The following is a 27,605-nucleotide window of genomic DNA, read 5'->3' on the forward strand; positions in this document are numbered from 1 at the left end:
AAAAAAAAAAAAAAAAAAAAAAAAACACAGAAATACTCTGAAAGAAAGTATTCAGGTAAGAACTTCTTTGTTTCCAGAGGTTTGTAGCGCTGTCTAATACTGTCATGCAGAGATGAGCCAAAGCAGACCCAGCAAAGTATGACCATGCTGTTCAGTGTGGAGGAGATGCATAGCAAAGCACACAGAGATTAATTATACACAAGTCTTCATTAAGTTAATCAGTATGGGGAAGAGGGCATTTTCAAAAAGAAGTACGGGAACTACTGGGATAAAAGCAGCTAAGTCAGAACTAAGCTCTAAGAGTTTGCTGTTACATGGCGCAGCACTGTACGCTCTCCCACTGGTAGGATTACAATGTTACATGAGGATGCCCAGAGCATTCAAGATAAACATATAAAACCCCTGATTTTCATAGAATCAAAGAATCACAGAATGGGTTGGGTTGGAAGGGACCTTATAGACCACCCAGTCCCACCCCCCTGCCATGGGCAGGGACACCTCCCACCAGCCCAGGCTGCCCAAAGCCCCATCCAGCCTGGCCTTGGGCACTGCCAGGGATGGGGCAGCCACAGCTTCTCTGGGCAGCCTGGGACAGGGCCTCACCATCCTTATGGTAAACATCTCATCTAAATTCTCCCCGTTTAGTTTAAAACTATTTCCCATTGTCCTATCTATAAATGCCTGCCCAGGTAAAAGCGGCTCTCTAGGCCGGGCTCCCTCAGCCTCCTGCAGGCTGTATTGTCACTGGTCCTGGGACCAGCTGTCCCCGCGTCCCTCCAGGGGACAGGATGCAACACAGCACAGGGTTTGGGAAGGGCCATCACCGCTCCTGCTGTGTGTTTGGCAGTAGGGGAATGGTAATGAACGTCGTCCTTGCCCATCTTAAGGCCATTAGGGATTGCAGCTTAGAGCACAGCTGAGTTTTCCAGTCCTTTACCTTGTCCGTGCCATCACGTTGTTCTTCTTGGGCTGCTGATTAACTGGGCTGCCCATGTTGCCGTTCTTCAGGGAGCCCTTCCGAGCCAGCTCCCTCTGCTTCTCTGCATGTGGGATACAAAGGGGAAAAGCAGAATTAAGGCAACAGCCTGGCAGGTCACCATACAGCTACAGAAACCCAGACCTGACAGCAGCAAAAGGCATGGCGGAATTAATAGCACAGGACGTGACCACTCCATCTCCCAGGCAGACACAGCAGAGGCTGGAGGAGCTGTGTCCCATTGCCTCCAAGGTCCTTAGGGGCTAAATCTCATATGCCCTGCCTCGCAGCAGCCGGCTGACCAGGCCACACTACGATGGCCATGGAGCTTCTGGATGCAGGCCGGGACTGTCCCTCTGGGGCTGAGGAAGGGCAGAGCCCCTGCCTCTGTGCAGCTATGGGCTCTGAGACTGCACTGTATGCTGGGCAAGGGAATTTATCCTTTTACATCTTCTCCTATTCAGGCTGCCACCGAGGGGCACAGCTGGGACAGAAAAGAGCCTCCATCAATGCAGCACCATCATTTAGCGTTAGTCCGGCCTAGCTTGACACCATGCCTGAGTTATTACCACTTCCCTGGCTGGCAACTCAATGGACTAACATACCCCACAGCAGAATATGTTGCTGCCTCCCCTTCTTCTCCTCCTGACAGCTGGTGATGTCCCCAGTGTGTCTTCCTCTTTTATCTCACACTGAATCTTGCGAGCTTTATTTCTTTATTTAAGTAAACTAAAAAAGCTGCATGTTGTGCAGCTGTATTTTTAAACAGGATATCGTTTGCTTAATTTTCAGAGCATGTTCTATTTGCTGCTGAAATGTACCTTAAACCTCTGACAGTACGTGAGGCTTTCTTTGCGAATTCATTGCAAGAGGGGATTAAAATTAGCTTCTCATTTAGGAGAGGCTATTTCTCTTCTTAATAACTTCTCACCACAGGATCATAACCAGAGTTCAGGTCCATAAGCTAAGCCTTCTGCAGGAGTGCAGCATTTTTGCAGTATTAAATCTTCCCTGCCTCCAGGATAGGAGTCACAGGAGACCATCTATGATGGGCTGTCATATAAACTGATAGTCAATTTTCTGATTCAAAGTCTTTCCTTCTTTTGGAAAACCAGTTGGGTTGAGTTAGCAATTGGCCACAAAAGCTAAGCTAACTGCCCCAAAGTCATCCTGTGATGCCAGGCAAGTCTGGTAGGGAAAAGTGGAGTGAGACCAGCAAGGCAGGAAAGGCCTGGTTAAAAACATTCTCCAGAGTGTGAGAAAATGTTGGAAACTACTTTTGTGTCATGCCTAAATAATAGGGGTTTACCAGACTGCTGGCTGGGGAACCTGAATAGTGCATTCGTTTTGCTTCTGCTTCCCAGGGGGTGTGTGAAATGTGCTGATATATTTTTCTCTTGCAGATTTTATTCCCCTTGGAGAGAAAAGCACCTCTTGCTTGTTGTGGGAAAGCTGTGCGCCTACACGGGTGTGCAAGTGCGAGGCAGGCCGACTGTATCCTTACCACAGGGGAGACAGCAAGGAGATGTGTCCAAGGCTCCCTTTTCTGACGGACAAACAAGCAGCAGAGATGCCTAGATACTGTGGTAATGTGTGTGGCTGAGGAACCTGCGGAGAAGGGTATATACTCATACAAACCATGCCCAGCGCTGCTCCTGCTGACAGCAGAGGTAAATAAAAGCTCATTGAAGTTGGCAGGGGAAGGACCAGACCTATAACTCTCTTTGGCATGGGCAACAAAGAGACTGATAGAGTATCGAAGTCAAAACCTTAAATCACAGTAATTTCTCATGACTGGAACTTGCAAATGCTGTGGTTATCTTTGTCTCCAGAAAAAAAAAAAAAAGGCTGGTATTTTGCAGGCCACGTGAATGGTGCTATTCAAACATAGTGGGATAAAGTGGGGTTTTATGGAGGCAAAGGTTTACAGCCCTAAATACAAAACAGATCCCACCCATCTACACCAGGAGCTCTAGTGGCTGGCCACAAATATGCAGTGCTAAAACAAGTTGCCAATACTTCAAGATGCTGTATAATTCACGAAAAGCACATAACTCAGAAACAAGGTTACAGATTTCATTTTCTGTCAAGACAGTTCAGGCTTGCCTGAGCCTTTTAAATGTACTGGTGCTCTCTGATTCCTATTGATTACTCACTACAAGCACTAATGCTGTTTTCCAATTCGGATTACTCATTCAGTTGATGAATATGGGCTTCAGCTAAGTGTCTTCTTCTTTCAGGAGGTCTCCCCATGACTACTTCTCTGCTCTTACTAAGTGATAATTCAATGTGTGAGGCTGAATGATAAGACATGTCCTATTTAACTCCTTCTTTCACTTACTTAGAGGCTTGAAGTGAATATTCCCAAAGCAATAGAACTGCAGGAATACAGTTTCATTGTCACATCCATGCCTGTGTCCCCAGACAAATTTATTAATCATAAATCAACAGTTCAGCTCCCTCTTGCATGCTATGAACCTTGCGTCCCTGGTGGCCAAAAAACAAAAGACAGGAGGGAAAACAGGAGGTCTATCCAGCCCTGGGGCGACAGGCCAAGCTTTTGGAAGGTGATGGAGATGTAGATGAGTCACTTCAGGCTTGGAGGCAAGGAAACGAGCTAGCCACGTCTTATAAGTGTTATGAAGAGCTGCTATTTCCACCACCACCACCCAAAGGAGCTGTTTGGGTTCCGGTCACCTGAAGTAATTCTGGGCAGCCTTGCGCACCAACCACTGGATCCATGAGAATGGTGGGCTTTCAGTGCCCACTTTCTGCTTGGTGCTTCCTCCTGGCATAGCAGGTGAAGTTGGTGAACCCCATTTACAGGTAGCGAGCTCTTTCCCAGGTTTTCACCTCATTTAGTTTTAGCTCCCAGATGTTTGTTTTAAGGCTAGAGCTCCACATGCTAAATATCCAAGTTTGTTTTAGAAATGTGATCGACTTAGGCAGTTCTGATGATGTTACTGTCAGGGTCCAACATGTTTATAAAAAACCTGTAAATTCACAAATAAGTTATCACAGAAGCTGCAATCAAATGCACGTAGCAGCATGGTAAAGCGAAGGTGGGAGAAGAAAAAACAGCCTAGTCTTGAAAAGTAAACAGTGTTTTTCTTTACAGGCTGCCCCATACTGGCTGTCGTTAGACCCAAATGAGCATGAATCCCAACACCACCATCCTCCAGTGACCCAACTGTGCTAACCCTTGTGTGAAAGCTGGGAACCAAGCCCTTGGGCAATTCTCAAGGTTAGGGCTGCATGAAAAACAAAGGTGCTCTTTCCTTCTGAGTATCTCAGGCTCTCTGGTATGGTAGTCAAGTTATTTCCCTTTGGACTTAAAGGCCACCTATGTTCCTGCTCATCTCCCTAAAAGCCTCAAGGGCACAGCCTGAGACACGAGGGGCATGGTCCCACCACAGAGGATAGGCTTATTTTGTCTTCTGCCCATGGCAGCTTCTGTCACTGGCTATGCAAAGGCTCTCCGTGTCTGGGACTGCCTGTGCTGCCCGTGGCGTTCCAGCAAACAAACTTCCAGGAAGGCAACACAGCCTGATGGAAAATCAGTGTCAACCCTACAAAACCACCTAATTCTGGGCAACTTTCAGGCACTGGGAGAATGAGGAAGAGTTGTTAACAGACACTGGTGCCAAACACAGAGAAAATGGGACACACAAGAACAAATGAAGGAACGTAAGACTGTGATTCCCAGGCACCAGTTATTTCGTGCCTGCTGAGTTGGCTGTTTGATGATCAGTAAAAAGCTAATAAGGCAGAGAAACAAGGTGAATGACAGAGACTTGGAGATTGGGGAACCAGAATGAAACAAGGCTGTTCTCCAGCTATTTCAGAGAAATTGCTAACTGTTGGCAGTAAAAGGGCATTATAATAGCAGAGCTCCAACAATGCTCTTAACGTGGCATTTGCAAGTATTTGAAATGAGTTGTTCAGCTTTCATTTCACTTGGCTGTTATACTTTTTATCATTGTGCCTAGTGAAATATTCACACCCATGTGGTTTGTTATCCCCTTCCCATGCAGCGGTCGGTTATGGGTGACTGAGCATACTGTAAGCACAGATGTGATGCAGAGCCAACAGGCAAGCAATTCCAGCAGGGCTGGCAGAGATGGGGGTGAGACAGCTTCACCCAAGTCTGAGTTACTGCTGGCTTTTCACTGATTTTCCAGACAGGTGCTTCCTGTGCACAACAGAACAGAGGAAGCTGGGATGGTATGAAGCAGCCGCTGTGTGCCTTTAACATTAATAAGTATGCTCAATTAGGAGTCTGAAGGCCATCTCTGATCATTAGTAGGGTTGCTGCGTTGGGTAATCTACCTGGCTCCACGCTCAAGTGGAGCAAACTTCAGTTTCAGTGGAGAGCTCAGTGAGCACCGAGAGTTGTGCGTTCAGCCTGATGTGCTGAGGATTGTGGCTGCACCACTTCCACCTGAACTAATCCTGGACATTGTGTTGGAAAAGGAAAGTGTGGAGTGACACACACGTGTATGAGTGTGTGTGTGTGTGTATGTGGAAAGGATCCAGAATCCTTTCAGCACCCCTACACACCTCTGAACAGCAGGAGGTGCGATGCAGAATTGTTACTTGTTCAACTGGCTGGATGTGCCTGGTTCCTTTGTGACAAGGGAAGATAGTAATGGAGCATGTGAAGCAGAATGGACTTACATGAATGTGTCTACGTAAAACAACAGAGCCGAATAAATCCTTACAATCATTCCTCTGGATTCAGTATTTAACAAAATCATAATCAATTTTAATTACATTTTCCTTTTTTTTTTTTTTTTAAATGGAATTCTGAGCAGCTTCCTTGGTACACATTGCTATGTGTGACACTGCTTTTGTCTACAGTCTATCCTAACCAGAAATGGTAAAAAATAGTATACATTTTGCTCCTGCAGAACTGCTCCTTCTGCAGTATCAGGCAAAGCAGACCACCCAGGAATTTGGCGAGCATCAGCTCGTGCTGTGCTGAACATCTATTTGGAGGGTCTGTATCCCCAGATCCACGCTTCCCATTTGTCTTAAGATACTGACTCTGGCAAAGGTCAGGCAGCTTGGGCTGAGAGTGGCTTAGGATGCCGTAGTGTCTCACTGCCACAGTGCAGGGGTATCCCCCTCATCTGAGGCAGCCTGATCAGCACAAATGCTGTTTGGGGACAGGTGAAGCTGATCTGCTTCCGTAGCACTGTGGGTTGGAAGCAGGCAGGCACTGCCTGCTCCTGTCTTTGCTGAGAGCTGCTAGCTGAACCTCACCACCTCAACTGCTGTGAACCTGCCTAGGTGGGAGGAGACGGAGCTTCCTGGGGACTGTGCAGTGTGGGTCCATGGGATTTGATGCAGTGGGAAGACAAAGAGAAAGTAATCCAGCATGACAGAGTTGTATTTTTCCACCTTCAAGACCTATGAAATGAGATTTTGGGATGTATTTGCTCCTCTGTCCCCCACTGTCAGCCAAGACCATTTCAGAGGCTGAGGACTGCAGCGACTCCCTGATGAATTCCACCTTCTCAAGCAAGCCGAGAATTTAAATTGCACAGTAAATAAAATTAATCTGTCCGTTCACATCCCGCTGAATGATCAACAGAGTCATGAACAAACGGAGGGAGAATGAACAAAATGCTGACTTCAACTCCCACTTGGAGCCTAAGCCCTGAGCCCAGCTCAGCATCTTTCAGCCCTGGGACGTCGGCATGCATCTACTTAACACCGAAACCATCCCAAACTTTCACCTCTGACACAGAATGTTTGGCAGCTGGGACTGTGTCACTCCTTGGAGAGCTTTCAGGGTGCACTTCAATAGGGGCTTTGCCTGCACGCTGTATAGAAAGGGAGGTAGATGAATGCTGTGTGCTGTGGCTATGCTGGTGCCGATGTGGGCTGTGCTCCCTGGGGAGAGTTGGAGTGTGTGTGTGTGACCATGCGGGTGGCAATAGCAGGGCTGTGGCTGAGTCTCCCTGAACCAGAAAGAAATGCAAAAGAAAAGTGATTTTTACTAAATAGGGGGAGCAGAAATGAAAAGGGTCTCTCTGTGGCCAGCCCGCTGCTCTGAACATAAGGAATATGGTTTAAAGCTGGTATGTGCTAAGTGCTGGCACTGATTACGCAGAACAGGCTGTCTGAATTGGGATTGTTTCACCCAGCTTCAGAAAAGACTCTTCACGTAAGTCAGACAGCTAAGTCATCCAGCTCCCATCTTGGGAAAGTTGTGCAAGACAATATTTTTACCCAAAGCACCTCGATCTTGCTGACCCAGCCAAACTTGGGGAGATTAGCAAGCTATGTCTAATAGTGAGAACTCTCAACAAAGGCAGGCATAAAATTCTGTCCTCCAAGGTCCCTCCTGGACCAGGTTTTAAGCACCAAAGTATCTGCATTTCCTTCTGTTTTGCTGCTCTGGCTACTGCTCTGTCCCTTTGGCATGAGGGAGGGCTTGCACAAACCCTGCCAGGCAGTGGTTTTAAGCTCCCCTGAAGGCCTGACAAGAGACAGAAGTGGTATGCAGTACAGTACAGAGACAACATCTGTGTCTCTTTTCTGAGGATGCAGCTCTTAACTTTTAACACGGAAGCTCCTACAACAAGCAGTCAGTGCACTGCCTGCACAGCAATGCGGGGCTAACTCCTGGGGAATGCTCTGCTGAAGGGCAGCCTCCACAAGTTGGAGAGGTTTCTGTGTGGCCAGGCTGATGTTACTTTTTGTATTTCCCTTCAGCAAACACACACTAAACTAAGTGCCGCGCTTTTCCTTAGCACAGAGGATAGGTAAATGACTGCTCCAGTCCTCCAAAGCTAGAATCCACTCCCACCAGAAGCGTCTCACAAATTGGCTTTATGTTCCAACAGCACGCCCCCGTACCCTAGATACTCTGTCCCAGCCCCAAAGCTCATTTATCTGACCTTCATGTGATTATAGGAAAGAATGACTTCTCTGTTTATATCCACTATTGGGCTCTGACATGAAGGAGAGCTGGGTATCCAGTGCAGCTAGCTATCTAGCAAAGAAAACCGTATGGCTGTAAACATGAGGGAAATAATTTACTGTTTTGAACACAGCCCATTTTACCTCTTCATGGCACGTTATAATCATGAATCACCTTTCTGAAGCAGTAAGCTATGTTTTACTGATGGGAGAAACTATTTAACTGCTTTACCTTCAAGCCACGTAAAGCATCTGTGGCAGTGGGGAAGCAGAAGATGGGGACTCCTGGCTCCCTGTCCTCTCCCTGCTCTGTCTCTGCAGCCATCTTATTCAGACAGGTTGTCACTAGGTAGCAGCAGGCAGCAACTGATCTCTCTTCAGCTTTCAACATCTATCTGGGCTGATTTCAAATGCATCTGTTGTCGCAGCTCCCAGCTCACAAGGGCATTTTGTTGTGATTCAGCTTGTGCTTTTTCACTTATTAAAGATTGAGACTTTTATTCCTAATGGCTGCAAAATACCGAATATAAAGATTTCATCCATCACTGTCAAAACTGGAATGTATGAACAGCATCAGTTTTATTTAAATGTATTTTTTTCTTCTTTCATATTTACCTTCAGGAAGATATTTTTTTTTTTTTTTTGTATTTTCAACTATTTTTCAAAGAATATTTCTCCTACCAGCCAAAAAAACAAACATAAGAAATCTGGGGAAGTGCTTGCAACCTGACAAGCCCAGCTAAAAAGTTTCAGTTTATAAAGTGAACTCTGCAAAATATAATCCATATAATCTCTCCCTTTACATATTTTAAAGGGACAGAGAAAATTAAGTTATTTCATCCGGAAGGACTTGTGCAAATGGACCCTTCAACATTATTTCTACTCAGTTGAATACAGGTTTAAGACAAAGTCATTTGCTTGTTCCGAGTCTGCTGCTCGGTATATTAGATAAAAAAAATAAATAATAAAAAAGTAGTCTATTAAATGCAATTTAATTCTTATTGGTAATAGCTGCCTTCATTTAAAGCATCACTTATGCTAAAGGCACAGCAATAATCTACCAGAGAAACGGAGTCAATCTTAGTGCCCACATCACATTTGTTATGGTCCTGAAGTTCTGCGAAGAAGCATTAAGGTCACTGATGCATGCCATAAGTGAGTTGTGTATTTAGGAGAGTAACACACAGACAGTACAAATTTGCTTAGCTGAATACTCATGGTCTGCAGTTACAGAGATCATCGTACAGTGCAAATTTATATAAAAACACTTGAACAGAGCTTGACATAAGGAGGCTTGAACTGCATATACACTTAATCAAGTTTCCATGCTTGTGTGAGTCTAAAATACACACTAAATGACTGGTCTATGGTAGGGAGCATGTGTTTTATAGCCTATATAAACTACAGATTGAATTTATTTCTACTATGTTGTAATTGGGAAAGCTTTCACTGCCTGGCAGATACCACGGGTTGGAATGACTTGTTGGGTTCCCATCCAGAAAACAAAACAAATGAGGACAGAAGTGCTAATGCCCCAGGCAGTATGCAGGCTTGGAAGGGGCTCTCAGCTCACTGACTCCAGCATCGTGCTTGGAAAAAAACTTTGGATTTTTTCTGTTCCTAGGACTGGACGGCAGCTGACAGTCCCAGTTGTGTTTCTGGCCTTGATTTAGCAGCAAAATGTCAAATATTTGATCCACTCTGTTTTATCATTTGCTGCACCGGGTTTCTGCAACCCTAGGTATTTCAAACAAAAGTATACATTTTCTACCTAACAAAATTAAAAAGAGTAAGGCAAGGGTCTGGTTGACACACTGAATGGATGGGTACTCCTCACTCCATCACGGTTGACAAATGCCTGCTCTGCAGTAGGGTACCTATTGTTTTCTTCCCTGGGAAAGGGAGAGTGTTACGAACTTAGCATGCCACCCTACAAATATCCTCCTTGCTAGATGAGGACTTTCCGGCATTGTTTCACTAGATGAACTGCCTGTTTACTGTGAATCTTTGTGGGAGAACAGGATACGTACAACCCGGGGTGGCTCTTCCTGCTATTCAGTTTGTCAGCCCGAGTCCTGACTGTTTGGAACAGCAGCAGCTCTGCTGGAGAGCCCCCCTGCACAGCAAACCCGCTCCCTTAGCCGGATTACTGACCTGATCTCTCCCTTAGTGAGACTTCCATTGTCTGGAAATTTGACAAAGAGCCTTAGAGCTCAATTAGTTATTTAATAAGTTTATGATTAACCAATCTGCTGATTAAGCTTTTGTTAATTAGGTTGGCAGGAGTTCTATTTCAGAGGGATGCTGGCCTCTAATTTAATATGCTCCCTCTTGGAGCAGGGTGGGGATGGGATGTCTGCGCGAGCCCCATGTGCGGCACACTGCCACGCTTCTTCTGCAGCAGGAGTACCTGCACAAGCTGGGTAGCACATGGGGCTGCTCCCGGATCACTGGGGCATGGTGGCCCATGGGGACAGCTCAGCACAGCAGCCTGGTCGTTGTACTGGGTGTACAGCTAAAAGGCTCCGGGCCCTCTCTTTTGATGTCTCACCGGGTGGCGTGGAGAGAAGCAGGCACAGTTTATCTAGGGCAGCCACTGACCTCACATGTGCAGTTTCAAAAAACCAAGCCAGGCTTTTATATATCCACATAGCTTTCCTCTGAATTCAGGTGGCTGGCCCAGCCCAACGGATGAGCAGGAGCTGCTTTTCTCTTCCTCCTTGCAGAGGGCTCAGAGAAAGCTCATGGCTTCTTCCCTGGCTTTATGCCCTCTGCCACGTGCTCTGAAGGATGGGGCCAGCCAGTGCTGTGATCCCTCACACCCCTGTAGGGTGCTCTGACAGAGGGGGCAGCATGCCTCCACGCTCCTCTTCCAGCCACAACCCTGCTTTGGCAGAGAAATCAGAGCTGGGCATGGGGATTTGTCCCAAACTATTACAAACGATTAACCCTTTTCCCATCCTCAAGGCATCTCCTGTCTCTTTTAGCAGGAATGGCTGCAATGTGGCAGCATTGGTTAACAGAGGATGATGGAGGGGTTGGCAGACTGCTGTTGTCAACTATTTCATGCTGCTTAGTGTCCAGGATGAGGAGAAAGGCTGAGGGTCTGGAAGCTGCCTCAAGAGACAGAAGGAAACAGGACTGGCCAGAGAAAATACATCCCTGCTGAAACCCCTGAGAAAAGGGCTTGAAAGACAAGCCAAAAGGGGCTTTCTGGGCCCAAGACTGCCAGCTGCAGCTGCTCTGAGTGCTGCAGGGCTGGGGAGTTAGAGACGTCTTCCCAAAACACAGAGCCTGGCCATCAGGTGCGTGCACCACTGAGCTGAGGCCATCTGAGGAGCGGCAGCTCTGCCTGCAGGAAGAGTTCAAAGGGGCTCACGCTGGAAATAACAGCAATGTATAGGTGGAGATGAGGACAGTTCTTAATATAAAACTCTGACGTCAAGCCCATCCAGGGCTGTGGTATGGCAGTGCCATCCCCATGTCACTCTGCTGGCCACCCTGGTGCAGCTGTCATCCACAGCCACAGAGTGCTACAGCACTGCTGGCATGAGCGAGGTTTCACACTGCTTGCTGGGGGCTGTAAAAGGGAGGCTGGGTGAAGGGGAGGCAGGTACAAACCAGGCTCTGAGTGTCAGACCCTGTGTTTCAGAGCTCTGTGTGTTCCTAATCCTACTGAAAAGAGTGAGACTTTTCTGCCTTGCCACACTGAAAGGCCTGATGTGATCCCATCGATTGGTTGGAGCATCTGCCTCCCCCTAACAGCCGGCAAGGGAGGTTTCTGCCTCTGCCCCCCAGCTGCCTGCTCTCTCCGCTGTGACACTAAACGAGATTTTTTCCCTGGCTGCAGCTGCGGAGCCCCTGCCACCGACCCGCTCTCCTCAGTGACCCAGTGAGGCAGAAACGGTGGCAGGCTGACATCTCTACCTCCCTCCATGATGGGCAGCTGTACTCACCGAGGGGAGGAAAAATACGAGCTCGGATTTGCTTATCAAAGGACCATTAGCTAAGGATTTTCTACAGCATTTCTAAGACAAAGGGGAGGAGGCAAACAAAAGCAATATGGGGATTATTGTAATTTCTGCGCTCATTGCATGCGTGGGTCAGGTTTGTGCTGGGCCATGGTGTGTGCATATTCATCTTCACTTGGCAAATACATTTCTGTGAGCTAAAATCTCCTACTGCATACAAGCGCGAGGTTTATTGCTGTATAGTTAAACGTTTGGCTGCCTGACCAGAGTTGGAGCTGGGATAAAAGGAACAGAAGAGTTGTAAGAGTAGAAGAAAGGAGAGAAACAGCCTTAGGGTCTCAGCAAGAGAGATTTTACTGCAGTAGCACTAAGGGACTAGAGTGTGTATATAAGACATAGTTCCATGCCTGAGGAAATTAAGACAGAAAACAGAATGCGCTTAAGCAGTACAGGCAGCTGAAATGGTAGGTGTTTCAGTGATGTACAGCTCCTCCTGGTTCCAACTTCAGTTTGAATTATCTTTCAATAATTAAGATTTACAACAGGCTTTAACTTCTACACACAGATTCTTAAACACAGCAAAAGTGGGTTGAAGCTAATGATGAAAAAGTGGAGCAAGGAGGGTCAGCTTTTTTTTTTTTTTTTTTTTCCCTGACAAAAACACTCAACTTCACCAGTCTGTGTTAATTCCAGTCCCTTTCAAAGGACTTTTTAAAAATGACCTGTCTGCCCTTCAGCCAGGCGGTGCTGCCAGGTAGACAGGAAGGGGTGAAGGAGAGGGAAGGGGATTCGGCAGCAGGATGTGCAAGAAACAAAGCTACAGACTGCAATTTAGAGCAGATGTGAGGAGCTGTCTTAAGTCATGGTGGTGTTTCAGAAAGCCTTCGCAAAAACACAAGGCTGTTTTGTTTTTCTTTTTGGTATGCATTTTTTAAAGAAACGAATCTGCCTGTTCATAATCTGTTTTGAATCGAGAACACAGATCTCCACTGCCAACCAACTTGTGCAGGGTAAGCAGCAGTTGCCGTCTTTTTTGTCTCATTATTTCCCTCTATGGAAGGTTCAGCAGCTCGAAGTCACACTGCATCTCAAATTACCCCGAGGACAGAAAGTAGGGGTGATGGGAGATCACTGGCTGTCCTGCAGACAACTTCAGTGTGAAACGACATCAGAAACTCTCTGAATGCACAGACGGGTGGGTGGGGAAAGGAACCAGTTCCCACCAGGCAAAAAGTTCAGGCGAGTGCAGGGAGGAGGAAGCAGCCATGGTGTACACACACACCCACACCCACAACCTGTTCGATAGCTCTCAAGCTTAGAATCTCCTTCTCACACACAAGATGCTGGAAAGAGCCTGGCTTTTGCCAAGACCCAAACAGAAATAGCTGTAATGCTCAGATTTCCTGACAGTCTCTCCGCCCCACTCATTCTGGCATGCGCAGTGCTCAAGGAGGATGGGGAAAAGCTGTGAGTAGAGGGAAAGGGTGGCAGAAAACACTCTCTGCTTTCAGCGAGCCTTTGTGGCTGCTAACAGCTGCACTTGCGAGGTGATCAGAAGGGCGACACCATGCTTCAGGGAATAAAAACCTTCAACTTCTCTCGGGTCAGCACCAGCAGAGATGTGGATGAAGCCATTGAACTGGCAGCCTTGTCCTTTCCAGGGATAGCACTTAAGCAAAAATCTGGGGGCAGTGTGTTGTGCCAACCTGTTTTCAAGAGTCTCTCCCTGGCCAGCGTGTGCATTTTCTGATCACCAACACATAACCCAGCAAAGCCAGCTGCGTGGGAGAGACGCGCCCTGACTTGGAGCACGTAAGGACAAAAACAGAAGAGACAGAAAAACAACTCAAGCTGGCATTTTTGCGTCCTCTGCATCTGTTCCCCAGGCGCCTTAAGTCACACCAGCTCGGGCCAATGACAGGAACAAGGCTTCCTCCTACCAGCTCTACAGGGGCCAGTAACATGTAAGGGAGAGCAAGCAGCATCTCGTCTCCTGAGCACGCTGACGAAGCTGTCCGAGCAGCTCTGACAGCATCACCTCTGCAGCAGCCTCGGGTGGGAAAGGCACAGAGAGCCTCCACTCTTCCACGTCCCTCTGGAGAGGATGGGATCAAAAACTGGGGGCAGAAAGGTTTTTCTTCTGTAAATTAAATGAATTTGAAGCTGTAAGATGGTGAACTGGATTAATTAGGAACCTGGCAAAGGACCTCTGTTGTTTCTGTGCTGGTGCAGGTGCTTTGTGGCAGTGTGGGTCCTGCTGCTCTGGGCTGGTTCTCTGTAGTGGGGCAGCAGTGTCAGATTTATTTTTTGAAAGCCAATAATGAAATTTTGCTCTTTGGGAGTAAAAATTCCAGAATCACAGACAGGAAAACTTGGGGGTTAAAATCTACCACACTTGGTGCACTGGAAAGGCCTCAGTGACTGTACAGCTTTCTTACTTTACTTCAAGAGTTAAATGCACCTTGCTTTATTTGGTTGACCTTGTGGAAAATCCTACTTAGGGTTCACCGCTGGCTCCATAATCTGGTCGTCTGCATAGATCTCAGGACAGTCAGCAGACGTCTAGTGGTGACAGAGCAAGGTGCTGGGGACCTGGCACGACACCATCCTGAGAGAGCTTGTGCTTACCGGTTACTTCTAACAGCCTCCAAGTGAAGTCAAAAATTACAACTGGAATCAGCCAGCTGAAACGATCCCCCTAACATTCTGTATCAGAGCAGGCTTTGGTGCCTTCAAAATGTCTCACAACACTGTGGGGCCAAAGGAAGAAGGCACAAGTCAGCGCCTAGGCCTAGCTCCCATGGAGCGCTCCCTGCCTCTGGAAGCTCTGAGGACCAAGGCCACCAGCCTGGGGTGACTTCAGCACTGCTGAATAAGCAGAGGCATGTATCCGTGTTTATCAAGCCCTACAGGTTTTCAAGGACTGCCCCAAAGTAAAGCTTTTTCAATGTTGGCCACGTACAAGTCCTGATATCAATACTTATCCTTTCGTTCCACCTGCCATACTGCCATCTCCTCCACAAGTCACAGCCCAGAGTACTCGGACTTTCAGCAGCTCTGGTAACCGCTGCTAAGAGCCCTCTTGACTACGTGGTGAGTCCAGTACTCAGGAAGCAAAAGTAAATAATTTGTTGAGGTGAAGGACCACAAGAAATGTACTCAAGAGCTTTCAATTTTAGGTCTCCAATATTCTTTGCTTAGTTTTGCACAATTCTGTGAGTCTGCCTCTGGATAATAGAGCTGGTCTATGACATCTGCAAGCTGCTTTTGCTGTTACTGTTACATCCTGCGTTAGAAAACTTTTAGCCTTATTCTATAACCTTGTTAGATACCACAATCAGCTTTTCATAAACATCTCTTTGTTCCAAAGAATCCGAGATCATGAAAGAGAATTTCTTTCTTCTTTGCTGTAAGCAATACATCACAGTTTGCTCCAGACCAGCATGCATTTTTTTCCCAAGAGAATCTCTGCACCTTTAGCAGTGTTGAATACCTACCTGCCCACTGCCTCCACTCCTGCCCTAAATTCCTCTAAGAAGATCAAAACAGTGTTTTTAAGTCATCAAAATAACAGACCTCATTCTTCAGGACAAATTTTAACTTCCTCTGCTTAAAAAACACTCCCCTCATTCTGCAGAAGAAAATACATGGGATATAAACGGGAAAGAACATAGAATGGGAGGATTCGTCCATTTTTTAATTATTATTATTATTATTATTATTATTTTCTTTCTCTTAATCATTCGTGGCAAGCAGCAGGTAGGGATCTATGTGTGATGGGGCTCTGGGTCATGATCTCTTCTTGCAAATGCTCCTTAAAAAAACAAATTACAGTGGAAAAAAAAAATCATTCTGCCAAGTTGAGACTGAAGTGCCTTGTCCAATGGCTGCTGGAAACATCAGCAATGCTAAGAAGAGCCCAAACTGGTCTAAGTAATGGAACTGTTCTACAGCTGCATTAGCAGGTGCTTGTCACCTGCACTGCACCTTAAGTGAAAATTTGCACAACCATCTTGAATTTGTTTCTGCTTCATAATACTTCATTGTTACCCTTTGTGAATGCCCTTGTTCTCCTAGGACACAGTGAGTGCAAGAAATCAGGCTGCTTGCTGGTAGTAAAAGATTGCTCGACATTGAGAAACATGGATAAAAAGCCGTTCAGGAGATACATCTGTAAAAGAACAAATTACCCTGTCTGTGCACTGGAGTCAGTCAGAGGTAAAAGCAAAGGAGAAAATTAATTTTAATATATTCTTAATGTAATCACTGTACAACTGGGGAGGTTTGGTGGATTAAAGGGAAAGAATAGAGCAATAACAACAATTTAGAAAGAAAACCATTTGTAACAGAGTGAAAACGAAGCAGCAGTTGGGCTTCTCTTGTTCACCAGTGGACCTCATGTTTATGGAAGAGGACTGCTCTGTGCCAGCACACTCAAGTTACCTAAGTCAACCTCTGCAAATCCCACTGTGTTTGTGTTGGGATCCCAGCAGAATAACGAGATAGGACTTTGAAAGGATATGACATCTGAAAAAAATAGCTGGAAGTCGAAGCAGGAATGGGATCATAGGATAGTTCAGGCTGGAAGGCACCTCAGGAGGTTTTTAGCCCAGTGCCGTGCTCAAAACAGGATCACCCACTGGATCAGACTGGGCTGCTCAGAGCTTTATTCAGTCAGGTTTTGAAAACCTCCAAGGATGGAGTTGACACATTCCCCCTGAGAAAAGTTTTTCAGTGCTCAACTTTTCTTGTGGTGAAAAAGGTTTTCCTTAATACAACTACGGTGTGAAAAGTAACAGGCTGGGAATGAAGTACCCATCAGATGCTGCAGGCACTCGATGGCCAACTTGGCCATGCTGGTATCACTCCTCAGTGCCTCAAAGGAAGTTTCTTACAAAGTCTTTCCACTCCTCTTACAACTCTCCAGAATATCCTGTCATCCCCCATCTGACGGTCATAACCAGGTAAACGCAGACAGCTTTTCCCCCTTTCTTCCTGCCCTTTCCTCTTCCTCTGCCCTACCCTGAGGCAGAGTATAGCCATAACGTGCCCCTAACACCACTTTCTAAGAAGGTGGAAACTCCTGCACAGCTATGACAGTTTTATTGCAGACACAAAGAAGAACACTGTCAGCAAAGGACAGGAGATCACCTCCTTGTGTAGCTGATCATCCCCTTTCAATGAAGGGTAGCAAAACACTTTATAAAGCCAAATCCAAGGGCTGTCCTGTACCTTAGCTCTTCTGCACACAGGCAGAAGTGAGTCAGTGACGTGAGCTGGGAGGCATTAAGAACACAGTATCTGCCTGCACTGAAATATCTACGTCAGGGTTTTGTTTCTACATTTTCCAATTGCTTTACGTCGTGCTGCCCCAAAGATCAGAGGCTGAGTAAAGCCACATTTCAGCCTGCTAGTTAAAGCGTTCAGGCAGAGAAAGAACTTGAATCTTCCATGTTCTGACTGAAAGTCTCTATTAGTAGCTAAACAAGGCAAAGTTGTTTTGTGTCTTGAGCTTCCCAATTTGTTCTATCTAGAAACATCTTGCAAATTAGACATGGATTTGTGAATACTTTTGGAAGGAGCTAGTACATATTCTTTCAGTGAATGTACAAAAATAAAGTGCTAGGGCTTACTGATGACTTCAAGCCTGAGATACCTGTTTCTCCTTTAAAAATTTTAAACAAAACAGGAAAATCTTATTTTTAAAGAGCAGCCTCTGTTCTGGACTCAGACTACCCATGCCTGACAGCAGGACCTTAAATATTAAATATGCTAGCCTTGCTCAGGATCTATTTTTAACACTGTGTCATTTAATATGTCAAACACTGCTTCTCACAATAACTTATACAAACTAAAATTGTCTCACTTGTAATCTTCATCTCTTCTCCCAAATTGCTAGTCTTACAACTAGTATTTTAAATAAATCAAAGCAAACCTTTCTTTTTTTGAAAACCTGCTTTTATTTTGGGCTCAGTAGTGGAGGCAGACTGAGAGGGGCTATTTTCTGGCACAATGTTTCCTGGGAGCTCCATTGCAGTGAAGGAAATGCCAGCAGCCCGCAGCTCTGAAACAACTGGTGCGATAAAACTCTCTTCTCATAGCCGGCTCATGGTTTACTCATGGCAGAAAGCACTTTTAATCTCCTGAACTTCAGCCTGCTGAGCTAGATGGGAGAGTGCATTGTTCCTCCAAGAGACATCAACACCTGCTGACTTGATTGTACCATTTCATAGCAGGGAGCAAAAAAGTGGGTATGTGTTTAGGTTGTTTGGAAAACATAGGAATTGTCTTGCATTTAGAGCAGAAGGTAGAAAAATTCAGTTACAGTAAACTTAACATGATGACTTTGGGTTTACAGTAGAAGTGCCTTAACACCCTGTAGAAGATTTATCTTATTGTACTATAAAAACGTGTTACTTTAAAGATGGAATTGAAACAGTTCCCTGTCCACAGAGGCTTAGGCTGAATCAATTCAAGCTCTTCTCAGGGTAAGAATTGAGGGAAGAAAAGGGCACAGAGCTAAGCACCAGAGCAGAGGACAGATGGAAAAAAAAAAGAGATTTGGGCAGAGTTCACAGGCAAGAGGGACACAGAGCAGAAGTCAGGAGCTGGGGAGAGGCAATGGCTGAGTTGTGCAGTCATGAAACGTGAGGATGAGCTGTTTCACTGTGAGAGAAAGCAGGACAAACCTGGGAGAGGAGCAGTTTGCAAAGCAGAGGGGAGAGAACAGGAGTCCACCATTAGTACTGTGCCAAGGCAGGGAGGAACACATCACAGGGATTACAAAGGAGAAGTTGGAGATGACTCTCTGAGCAAATGGATGAAGAGCTGGATCTACCTGGCAAGAAATGTGTTTGTTATCCTTCCTCTCCCCTCTTAATCAGACCTGGAGAAGGGAACACGAAGGCTGTCTGTGGGACATGCTTTTCCTACAGGTCAATTTAGAAAAAAAAAGGGTTGGGGGAATGTTTTAAAAACTGATGAACAAATTCCGTTTCTCCTTCTGGAAGAGGTTTCACAAAGGGGACTATGACTGCTTTGCACAGTACCCGACTGTGATGCCTCATTTCCATGAATGATGCAATAAATGCCTACCCTCAGCACAAGCTATTCAGCCATGATTCAGTCAGTAATTAAAGCTCTTTGAATGATAGCTGTGTTTAACAACTGGAGAAATGGGATCAGACTGTCCAATTACTACTGTGACTTTACAACTTTTTAAATAAAATCTTATCCTGGCAAGTATGTGGCATCTATAAAAACAGCTTTATTTTCCTTCAGTGAGACCTGCTTTATAGAGAATAGCTGCCAAGTGGAACAAAAAAGAGCTGTGCCAAAAGCTTGAGGTTTGAGAGAAAAAGAAGAGAGGTGCCAGAGGGCTTTCTGTATGCAGCAGAGCAGAAAGACTGCAACTGGTACAGGCAGTGGTCCTCCCTGAAGAGGCCACCTGCCTCATTACTTCCAGGGGTGAAGTCGCTGTCAGGGCACAGGCGAAGCTCCCTCTCAGTCCCAGACAGGGTGTGCAAGATCCAGAAGCCTCAATGCACAACTGGCCCCACGGTCTGCACTGCAGCCTCATTGCTGTTTCTAAAAGTTCTCCATAAAGGTGTTGGTGTAAGAGGTAGGAGGTATCTGACACCAAGCTTGGATCCTGAAAACAGCTGGCGGTGCTGTAGAATCACTTCCACTGGTCTGCTAACAGGCAACAGCCTCCTTTGCGTGTGCCCACCGCAGGTCCATGGAGAGCAACATGCTCCATGACCTGCTTCATCCAGCCTTTCCCTCCATGAAGCACTGTGAGAGAAACATGCTGATTCCCCTGCTTTGGGGAAGCTCTTTTCCCCAGCCCTCTGAGCTGAAACTGAGGGACATGAGGAAGTCCAACAGTTGCTAACTGAGCAAAAAAACCACAGGTTTAGTTTGCTGCTGTTGCTTCAATCCTACCTCTTGTCTGTCATTTGGTCTATCTCCCTCACTGTCACCATAAGAGCCCGGGCACATGGGTGGTGCTTAGCTGCACTGCTGTACCGTGTCTGGCACACTGGGGCTCTGCTGTGCACAGCCTGGTGCAACGCCGGCTGCTGTAAGTGGAGACAAGACAGACTGTCCTCAGGTTCAGGGCAGAAGGGCTCCTTTGATGTTCCTCCATTAATGTTCAGCTCAGGTCTGCTTCCAAGACTACCAGGGTACCCTCGCTTAACAAGGACGCTGCTATTGCCAGGGTACAAATACTGATGACATCCTCATCCATTCTGCTCTCCCACTGTAGAACACTGAGATTGGAAACATTCCTGAGTCTCTGAAGGATCCTTTAAGATCTCAGAGAAAATGACAATAAGTTTCCAGGGTGCTGCGAGCATCCTCCATGCATAAGGATAGCAGTTAAAGAACACGAATTGCAGTGAAATCCTGTATCAGTACTAACCCCTTCCCTTTGAGAAAGTACGTGTTATTCCTCCATAACAGAGCCCTGGTCTGCTGACAGTGCACTTTAGCCCCAACGTTCAATAAGCAGACAGTAACCTTTCCCAGTTAAGAGCTGAGTGTGCAGCACAGAGAAGACAAAGGGGGAGCCCACACCACTGAGTAGTCAGAGCAATTTCAATTAACTGTCAGGTACAGTTTAAGGCTCATCATTAATAAATCAAACCCGGAAAAAAAAAATAAAGCATCATCCAACCTTGTCTGTGGATGTTGTGGTCTGTTCTGGAGCCAGTTTACATTAATTACACTGGGCTCTACTTGCTTCCCTTGACTGCTACACAGAAACTCATCTACCTGCAGAGATATCAGAAGGAATTACAGAAATAGAGCGGGAGAAATGTTTCCCTGCAGAGGGCCAGAGGAGCAGGTGGAACCTGCATTTGAGGACACGAGGCTCTGTGAAGCCAGAAAACAGTCCTATCACCCCTTTCCTGTGTTGTTATTGTCGAAGGTGCCAGCACCTGAGCGGGCTGCTTTGTCAGCACAGCTGGTGTTAGCCTTTTTAGTGTCAGGAACAAAGTGCACATCATCTTTGGGGGTGAACACTCTTTTAAACTGGGTCTCTGCTTCACAGAAAGCAGTGATGGGAGCAATATGCGGCATGTAATGAGACCTCTTAACAGACCATGGGCTTATCGCTGCTGGGGTGTTCACTGCTGTGGTTAGGTTCTGCCAGGGTAGTTTTTATTCTAATCACTACTTCAATTACTGTGTTTTTCCCTCCTTCTATCAGAAACTCTCGGTAATTTGCTTAATTTGTTTACCTCACAACCTTCTGCTAGTGAAATAAGCAGGACACGATCTGAGCTGCTTCTTATGTTTGTGACAGATTATGGCAGGTCAGGTCAGTGCAAAAAAGAGAACCTGTAATTTGCAGCTCTGGTCTTCTGCTTCAAGCACAAAACCTCCATTCATATGCTTTGGCACATTCTGGTTACAAAGTGAAATAACTTGTGCAGAAGCAGACCTTCAGGATTAGCTCACTCTCCTGGACTACCACGTCAGTTTATACTGTAAAAACTCCGAGGCCAGAGGATGGTCAGACGCTGCCCATCAGAATAATGCATCTAGCTCATAGCCTCCTCCTACACGACCTTTTATCTGAAGTCTTATTAGTCAAGACTGCTGTGTGCGATACAAGATGTGAGTGCACGTGTGTCTATCGGCTGGTGAGGCAGGTGGGTACGCAGTGGCTTGCCACAGGAGAGGTGCACGTATGATGCAGGAGGGCTGGGAGGGACAGTAAGACCCTGGTGGGCTGGCACAACAAATTGAACAGATTGCAGTGACAGAAAGACTAGGATCGTTTGGTGTAATTGTAAATCATGCCACATCGTGCTCACATTTATTTGTCCACGCTTTGCTTTGCTCCTGGCTTTGCTGACTGGTACTTCCCCTCCCTCTGTCTCATCCACCTACACATATCCTGCCCAGAGATCTCTGCTGAACCCCACTGGGTTGCTTGATTCCAGTTTCTCTTAATGGCTTTACTATTTACGGGTGCCTGTGTCAGCTACAGCATCTCACACACCTCTTCCTTTCTGCCCCTCCATTTCTCCTCTAGCTAATCTGTAATAACATGCCTGTCACAACTGTTTTTCTGCCCTTGTCTTTGCCCCTCTGTCTGCAGACAGCCCTACTGCCCTTAACGTGGTGCAGCTGTTCACTCTCCAAACGGCCTGGCAATATCCTCCAGGAAGGATGCTGTGATAAATCTGCATACACAATTTCTCTTAGAAATGGTAAGAGTAATAACATATGAAATAATGTGGAAATAAATTCCTCCCAGCCCCGGGAGACCTCCGAGTGGTAGGCTGCACTTCTGTCTTCATGAAGAAAATCAATAGCAGTGCTATATTGCCACTGCGCTCTGGCTTCCACATTACTCACCCCCCCCTACGAAGTACAGACTGTGTTCAAGGAAATGGGTGCTCCCAAGGGAGGAAAATGGCTTTGTGCACTTAAGGTAATGTTGTCATTTGAGGTCGCCAAGCAAACAGTTATGGATACGGAAATCTGCAGTTTTGTCAATAGAGCTGGAACCTGGGGACCTAGCTAAAGAGATCCAGCTTTTTTATAAAATGTTTCCCTAATTTACCTACAGAGCATCTTCCCAGAAACAACAGCTGCTATACCTAATTAACATTAATCGCCTTGTTACAGAAGAGCAACTGGGAATAGTACAGTACTTGAGGTACTGACAAAAGGATACACTAATGGCATTGATTTGTCCAGTCTGCTACAACCTTCCCTTATTATTCTACTTTCTGTATCGAAACACTTAGAAGTCACAAGCTGTGAAGCAGACTGGGAAGAGATGATGCAGAAAAGGAGCCAAGGATGCAGGCAGGTACCAAGCCATTCAGACTGCACAAGAAGCTTGATACCTGCTCCCTTTGGGATCGCATCTCCCAGAGCCACTTTTTCATCTTGACCTCTGGCAAAAGCAGCTCTGGCAGGGAGTTTCTGTGTGAGGCATCCTTTTGAACAGCACTGGGACAGGTTATTCCACTGTGTATTTTGTGTCTCTTCAGTGGATCTGCTTTAGAACAAGTTCTGAACCCATATACAACCTTGTAAGAGCGGTTCAATAAATAGACATGAGTTAAATATCTACATATTGAAAGATCCATTTCAGAAGCAGCATGGAGAGTTAAAGGCAGTCCTTTACTGGGCCAGAGACCATCTGTAGAGTTTCAACCAGAAATGCACGAATTTTTTATGTTGAACCCTGAGGGCTTTGTAGTTCTCAGCTCACTGACTGATATTCCCAGTACTACTCCTCCCTGGCAGTATGGCAATTTAATATCTGCCACGAATGCACAGCAGCAGGCTGGAAGGCAGGAGCCAACACCAAAGCTTGTGCTGTTAGCCTCTGTCCCCAAGTGGATTATGCCTTTGTTCACTCCATTCTTCACTAAGATGGGGTCCAGCCATAAATTAGATAGTTTTTCCAACTCAAGCACACTGGGGACAACATGCTGAATTTCCTTTTGAGAGGATTTCTGTTGCCGTTTCACCCTTACCAGCATTGCTTGAGGTAGGCGAACATCATTCAAGTTAAGTGACTGAGGTTTCAGAGAATGTTGTTAACAAGCAGGAATTAATCCAAGAGCACAAGAGAAGCAATTTGGTGCTTGGAAGTGGACACACCTGATTGGTGTCTCTGTGCAGAATCCCTGTCCTCAGCAACAGACTGCGAAAGCCAGAGATACGAAATCCTCTCCTGCTATCAGGTAAAATATTAGTATATTTGTACATGGAGAAGGCTAGTGATGGAGTGATGAGCAACAGGTAGGGATCAGGCCCATTCCCTCACAGCCATGTTACGTCTCCGTACGTCACTCTCCAGCACTGGGTACCACTGGGTTCCCTTTTAATGATCTTCTCATCAAGTCTCTTAGCTTAAGAAAGCCTCTTGCAAAATTCAAGGATAATCCTGGTCAACCCCTAATGTGGCATTTGCCTCAAAAGTAGTATTTGGATAAAGCCCTTAATTTTTGGTTTGCCCTGAAGAGGTCAGGCAGTTGGACAAGATCTTTGAAGTTTCCTTCCAACAGAACTATTATTTTCTGTTCTGTTCTGTTCTATTCAATTCTATCCTATCCTATCTTATTCTACCCTACCCTATCCTATCCCAGCATAAATGAAAAAATATTTTGTTTCCTGCTATCTCTTCCTCATTATCCAAATATGCTTTGTATACGTATCACTGGATTTGACAGATATTATAAGATTATACCATAAAACAGGCTGATATAAAAACTTAATTGGCTATCTGCGGAGTGCTTTGAGCTTAGAAGGAGTTGTGGTATACAGCACATTCTGTATGGTATGTAGAAGTATAATAGAGCAAAAAAGTGAAAAATTTACTCATAAATTCTTGTATCTCTCAGGACATTTGGTGTATCCTTTAAATATGCACTTTTTTAACTTCACTACTTAAAAATAAAAACCAAACACACATAGAAAAAAAAAACAACACCATGGAGAAGGGGGACTGATACAGAGAGAAACAGAAGCAGACAAAAAGCCTCGGTGGTCTATCTGAGCTCTCATCTCTCCTTGGAGGACAATCACTATGGTTATGTGTCAGAGCACATCTTTTTCTCCTTCCTTCACCTCATCCGGAGCCACCTGCTTGACTCAGACCCCCCTGTGGCTGCTCAGTTGCTCTCATCTCCTTCTTGTCACACAGAAAGCCAAAAGGACAGGCTGGGATGACTCAAGATGCTTTTATGCTCACCCTAGCAATAGGTCCAGGCTCCAGGAGAGCATAATTTCCTCCCCACAGTAACAGGACTCTGGCTGACCTGCTCTGAGAACGATCTGTGCAGTGTCTCCTGGAGAAAAAAAGCAACATCCTACAATGCAGCTGGCCCCAGCAAAGTGTTAGTACCCTATTAATTCATGAAATAGCTCTGCTCTGGTAGCTGTAGGACAGCTTCCTGCCTCTTGAAGCACGGGAAGTTTCTGGTTAGGCTGGCAGATTATATAAGTGAGCAACAGAAACTTACATTAAAGGCAACTTTGTGACACGTGCTTCTCCTTAGGGGGCTGACTAGTACCAGCCACTGTGGTTTTTTGGTACTTGGATAAATACCAGCACGAGATCTAAGCTGGGAGAGGAACAAAACTGTAGCTAGGAAAGTGGGAAAATTATCACATTTGCAATTCAGGTAACTTTTTACAAGAAGCTTTGCTAACAAAATCTGAAATAAAAAAAAAAAACACAAATATTTTCAAGCCAGCATCGATATGAAATAGGCTTCCTTCTGGGACTTCATCTGCATGTAGCTCACTCAGTCCTAAGGTGGGATCCAGGGTGCTGGATTAGACATTTGCTGATCACGTACGGTTAGGCACCCCACTCAGCAGTCTTTCAAAAGTAGTGCCATATTTCTCTAGCTAGCTCAAGGGGAGAAGGTGCTTACATCTAAGCAGACAAGATCCTACCAGAGCCCTCCAAAAACACCCACCTTTCCCCATTAGCTGACTGGCAACTTTATAAAGAAGCAGTTAAGAAACTGCTCCAGAACCTAGCTAAAATAAAGGCAGCAAGGACGTGCTGACATCAGGTGCACTGCACCCCTGATGGGTGTCTAGAAGAGCCCACAGAGAATAATTATAAGGTCAAAAGGCTGGGAAGAAAGGGATTGACTGCACCATTCGAGCATCTCCTGAATCTAGCCCAGAAAGCATGCATTTTCACAAATGGAGATTTATCCGTTTTCAAGAACCCACGTCCAAGGAGAGCCTCTCTAATTTTCCACAAAACAATAAAAACTCCCTAATGGCAGCTTGATTTTCGATACCTGTTATTAGCCCTCGTTACTCTGCCTGAAGCCAGTTACAGTCAGCGAGCTCCTTCTGGGGTGGAGTATTTCCCTCCAGCCCATTAAGTGTACTGGCCAGGTGTCACGCCTTGGACACTGCAGACTTCCTTCCCTCTACAGCAGCTGAGATTGCATGAAAGCCTGCGTTGAAGTCAGCCTGCATGCTAGTCACGGACACTGAGTAAGAAAAGGAAGCAGATCTCAGAGGGATGCTGCTGAGTTGCTCTGTCTGCCTGCCTCTCTCTCGTACACTCATCTTGCAGACAGGGGTGTGGGGGATTTACTGCCAAGCTCCTGGTGTGGTGGATGCGTTGATAAAGATGCCACTGCCACAGCCCCTCATCACCACTGTAGCCTGTGCTGCAACCCATTGCCACACTGCCTGTTTTAACACAAACTGTCACATCACTGACTGCTAGGTAAGACAGACGGACTGTCTGGATGTGGATTTCAATGCAAAGAAGTGAAATTAAAAATGCAAAATAGAAAAACAGATGGCATAAACTTCATTAAAAGAATATGTCACCTCGTGGGGATCCTGTGGGGATCTGTTAACTTCCAGTGGACATGGAGCCCCTGAGATTTACACTTAGGGATTATTCTGTTCCTCCCTCTCCTTATCACAACCCTCCTCTGTTTTCCAAAGGCTTGTGGTATGTGCTCCATCTGGATGTGCCTCCTAATAAGGATGTGCTGGAGACATCTCCCAGCACTAATGGACACGCAACCCCCCCAGTGCTGTCAGGAGCATCCTTATCAAATGATTTGCAGGCAAGAAAGAAGCATGGATGAGTCCCGAAACTTCAACAGGAAGACAAAGTGGGAGTGTTAGAAAGGTAAGAAATACATAATTAATATGGATACTATATCTGTAAGTCTTAAGATGATGAATTACATGAAGCAGGAGAAATTACTTTCCCTTCATGTGAAGTTTGTCTCTTTTTAGATGTGGTACCAGCAACAAGCTAAATACTCTACTGTTCCACTTACAAACCGGGTGTAATCTTTAGGAACTTACCAGAAACAAAAGCCACCTGTGGAGATTTTCTTGTATCTAACTGACCCCCAAACAAACGTGGTAATGAAATGTATTTACTTATGGGGCAGAGAAACAGCCATTGAAAGGACATTCAAGCAGCAGGATAAATCTATGTTTGGAGCATGCAGCACAGCACACTTTCTGTCATACTTCAGTCACTGTGGGCTCTAGAAGCAAAACTTGTATGCATGCTGGGTTGGTATTTAATTGAGCTCATTTAAACCAAACTTCCAGCAAGCACATATGACAGATTTATATATGAATCTTCACAGAGTATAAAATGACATTTATCAACCTTCCGTCAGAGCATTTGACATTTGAACAATTGATTCTGATTTAACAGTGAAAAATGCCACTCTCCATAGAGAAAAGTTGCAATAGGATTAAAACCCTAGTCACTACCATCCCAACAATGGCTCTGCCAGGTAAGCTATTAAACATTTATGTACTACCTTAACTTTGTCTAGGCTTAAAGGGATTAAAAAGAAATCCAAATCCTGATGAGTTTAATGCAGAAGAGACTAAAGATTGAGTTGGAAGAAAAGGAGCCAGAGCTGGGAGACATTAAGCTGCTTGAAAATTGCAAAGGTCAGGCAGATTTTAAGAACGACAGCAGCAGGAGCTGATGTGGATTAAAAGCATGTTACACTGGCTGCAGACAATACCATCAGTCTTGTTTTGGGCCAGGTAACCTAGCACTCATCAGAGTATGGCTAGGAGTAGAGAGTCAATCCAAATACCACTAGATATGCGTTCACCTAGTTAAAGAGGCATGCTGTATCCACAGGGAGAGGAGGTTCTCTGGAGCCTGGGCAGGAACATGCTTGTCAGCATTGTTGGCCAATTCCTCTTAAGCAGGTAGATTTCAC

The 27,605-nt window shown here is 45.7% G+C and overlaps 1 protein-coding gene across 2 annotated transcripts in view; it reads right to left on the reverse strand.

The window, feature by feature from the left end:
- FAM219A (family with sequence similarity 219 member A) overlaps nucleotides 1-27,605 on the reverse strand; it is a 98,084-nt gene that overhangs the window by 14,523 nt on the left and 55,956 nt on the right. For both annotated transcript variants that reach the window (XM_035309118.1, XM_035309117.1), the window contains exon 3: nucleotides 938-1,040. In XM_035309118.1, coding sequence (XP_035165009.1) covers nucleotides 938-1,040 — 103 coding nt within the window. The remainder of the gene's footprint in view (nucleotides 1-937; nucleotides 1,041-27,605) is intronic.

The sequence above is a fragment of the Oxyura jamaicensis genome, chromosome Z, assembly GCF_011077185.1.
Source record: "Oxyura jamaicensis isolate SHBP4307 breed ruddy duck chromosome Z, BPBGC_Ojam_1.0, whole genome shotgun sequence".
NCBI classification, from domain to species: Eukaryota; Metazoa; Chordata; class Aves; order Anseriformes; family Anatidae; genus Oxyura; species Oxyura jamaicensis.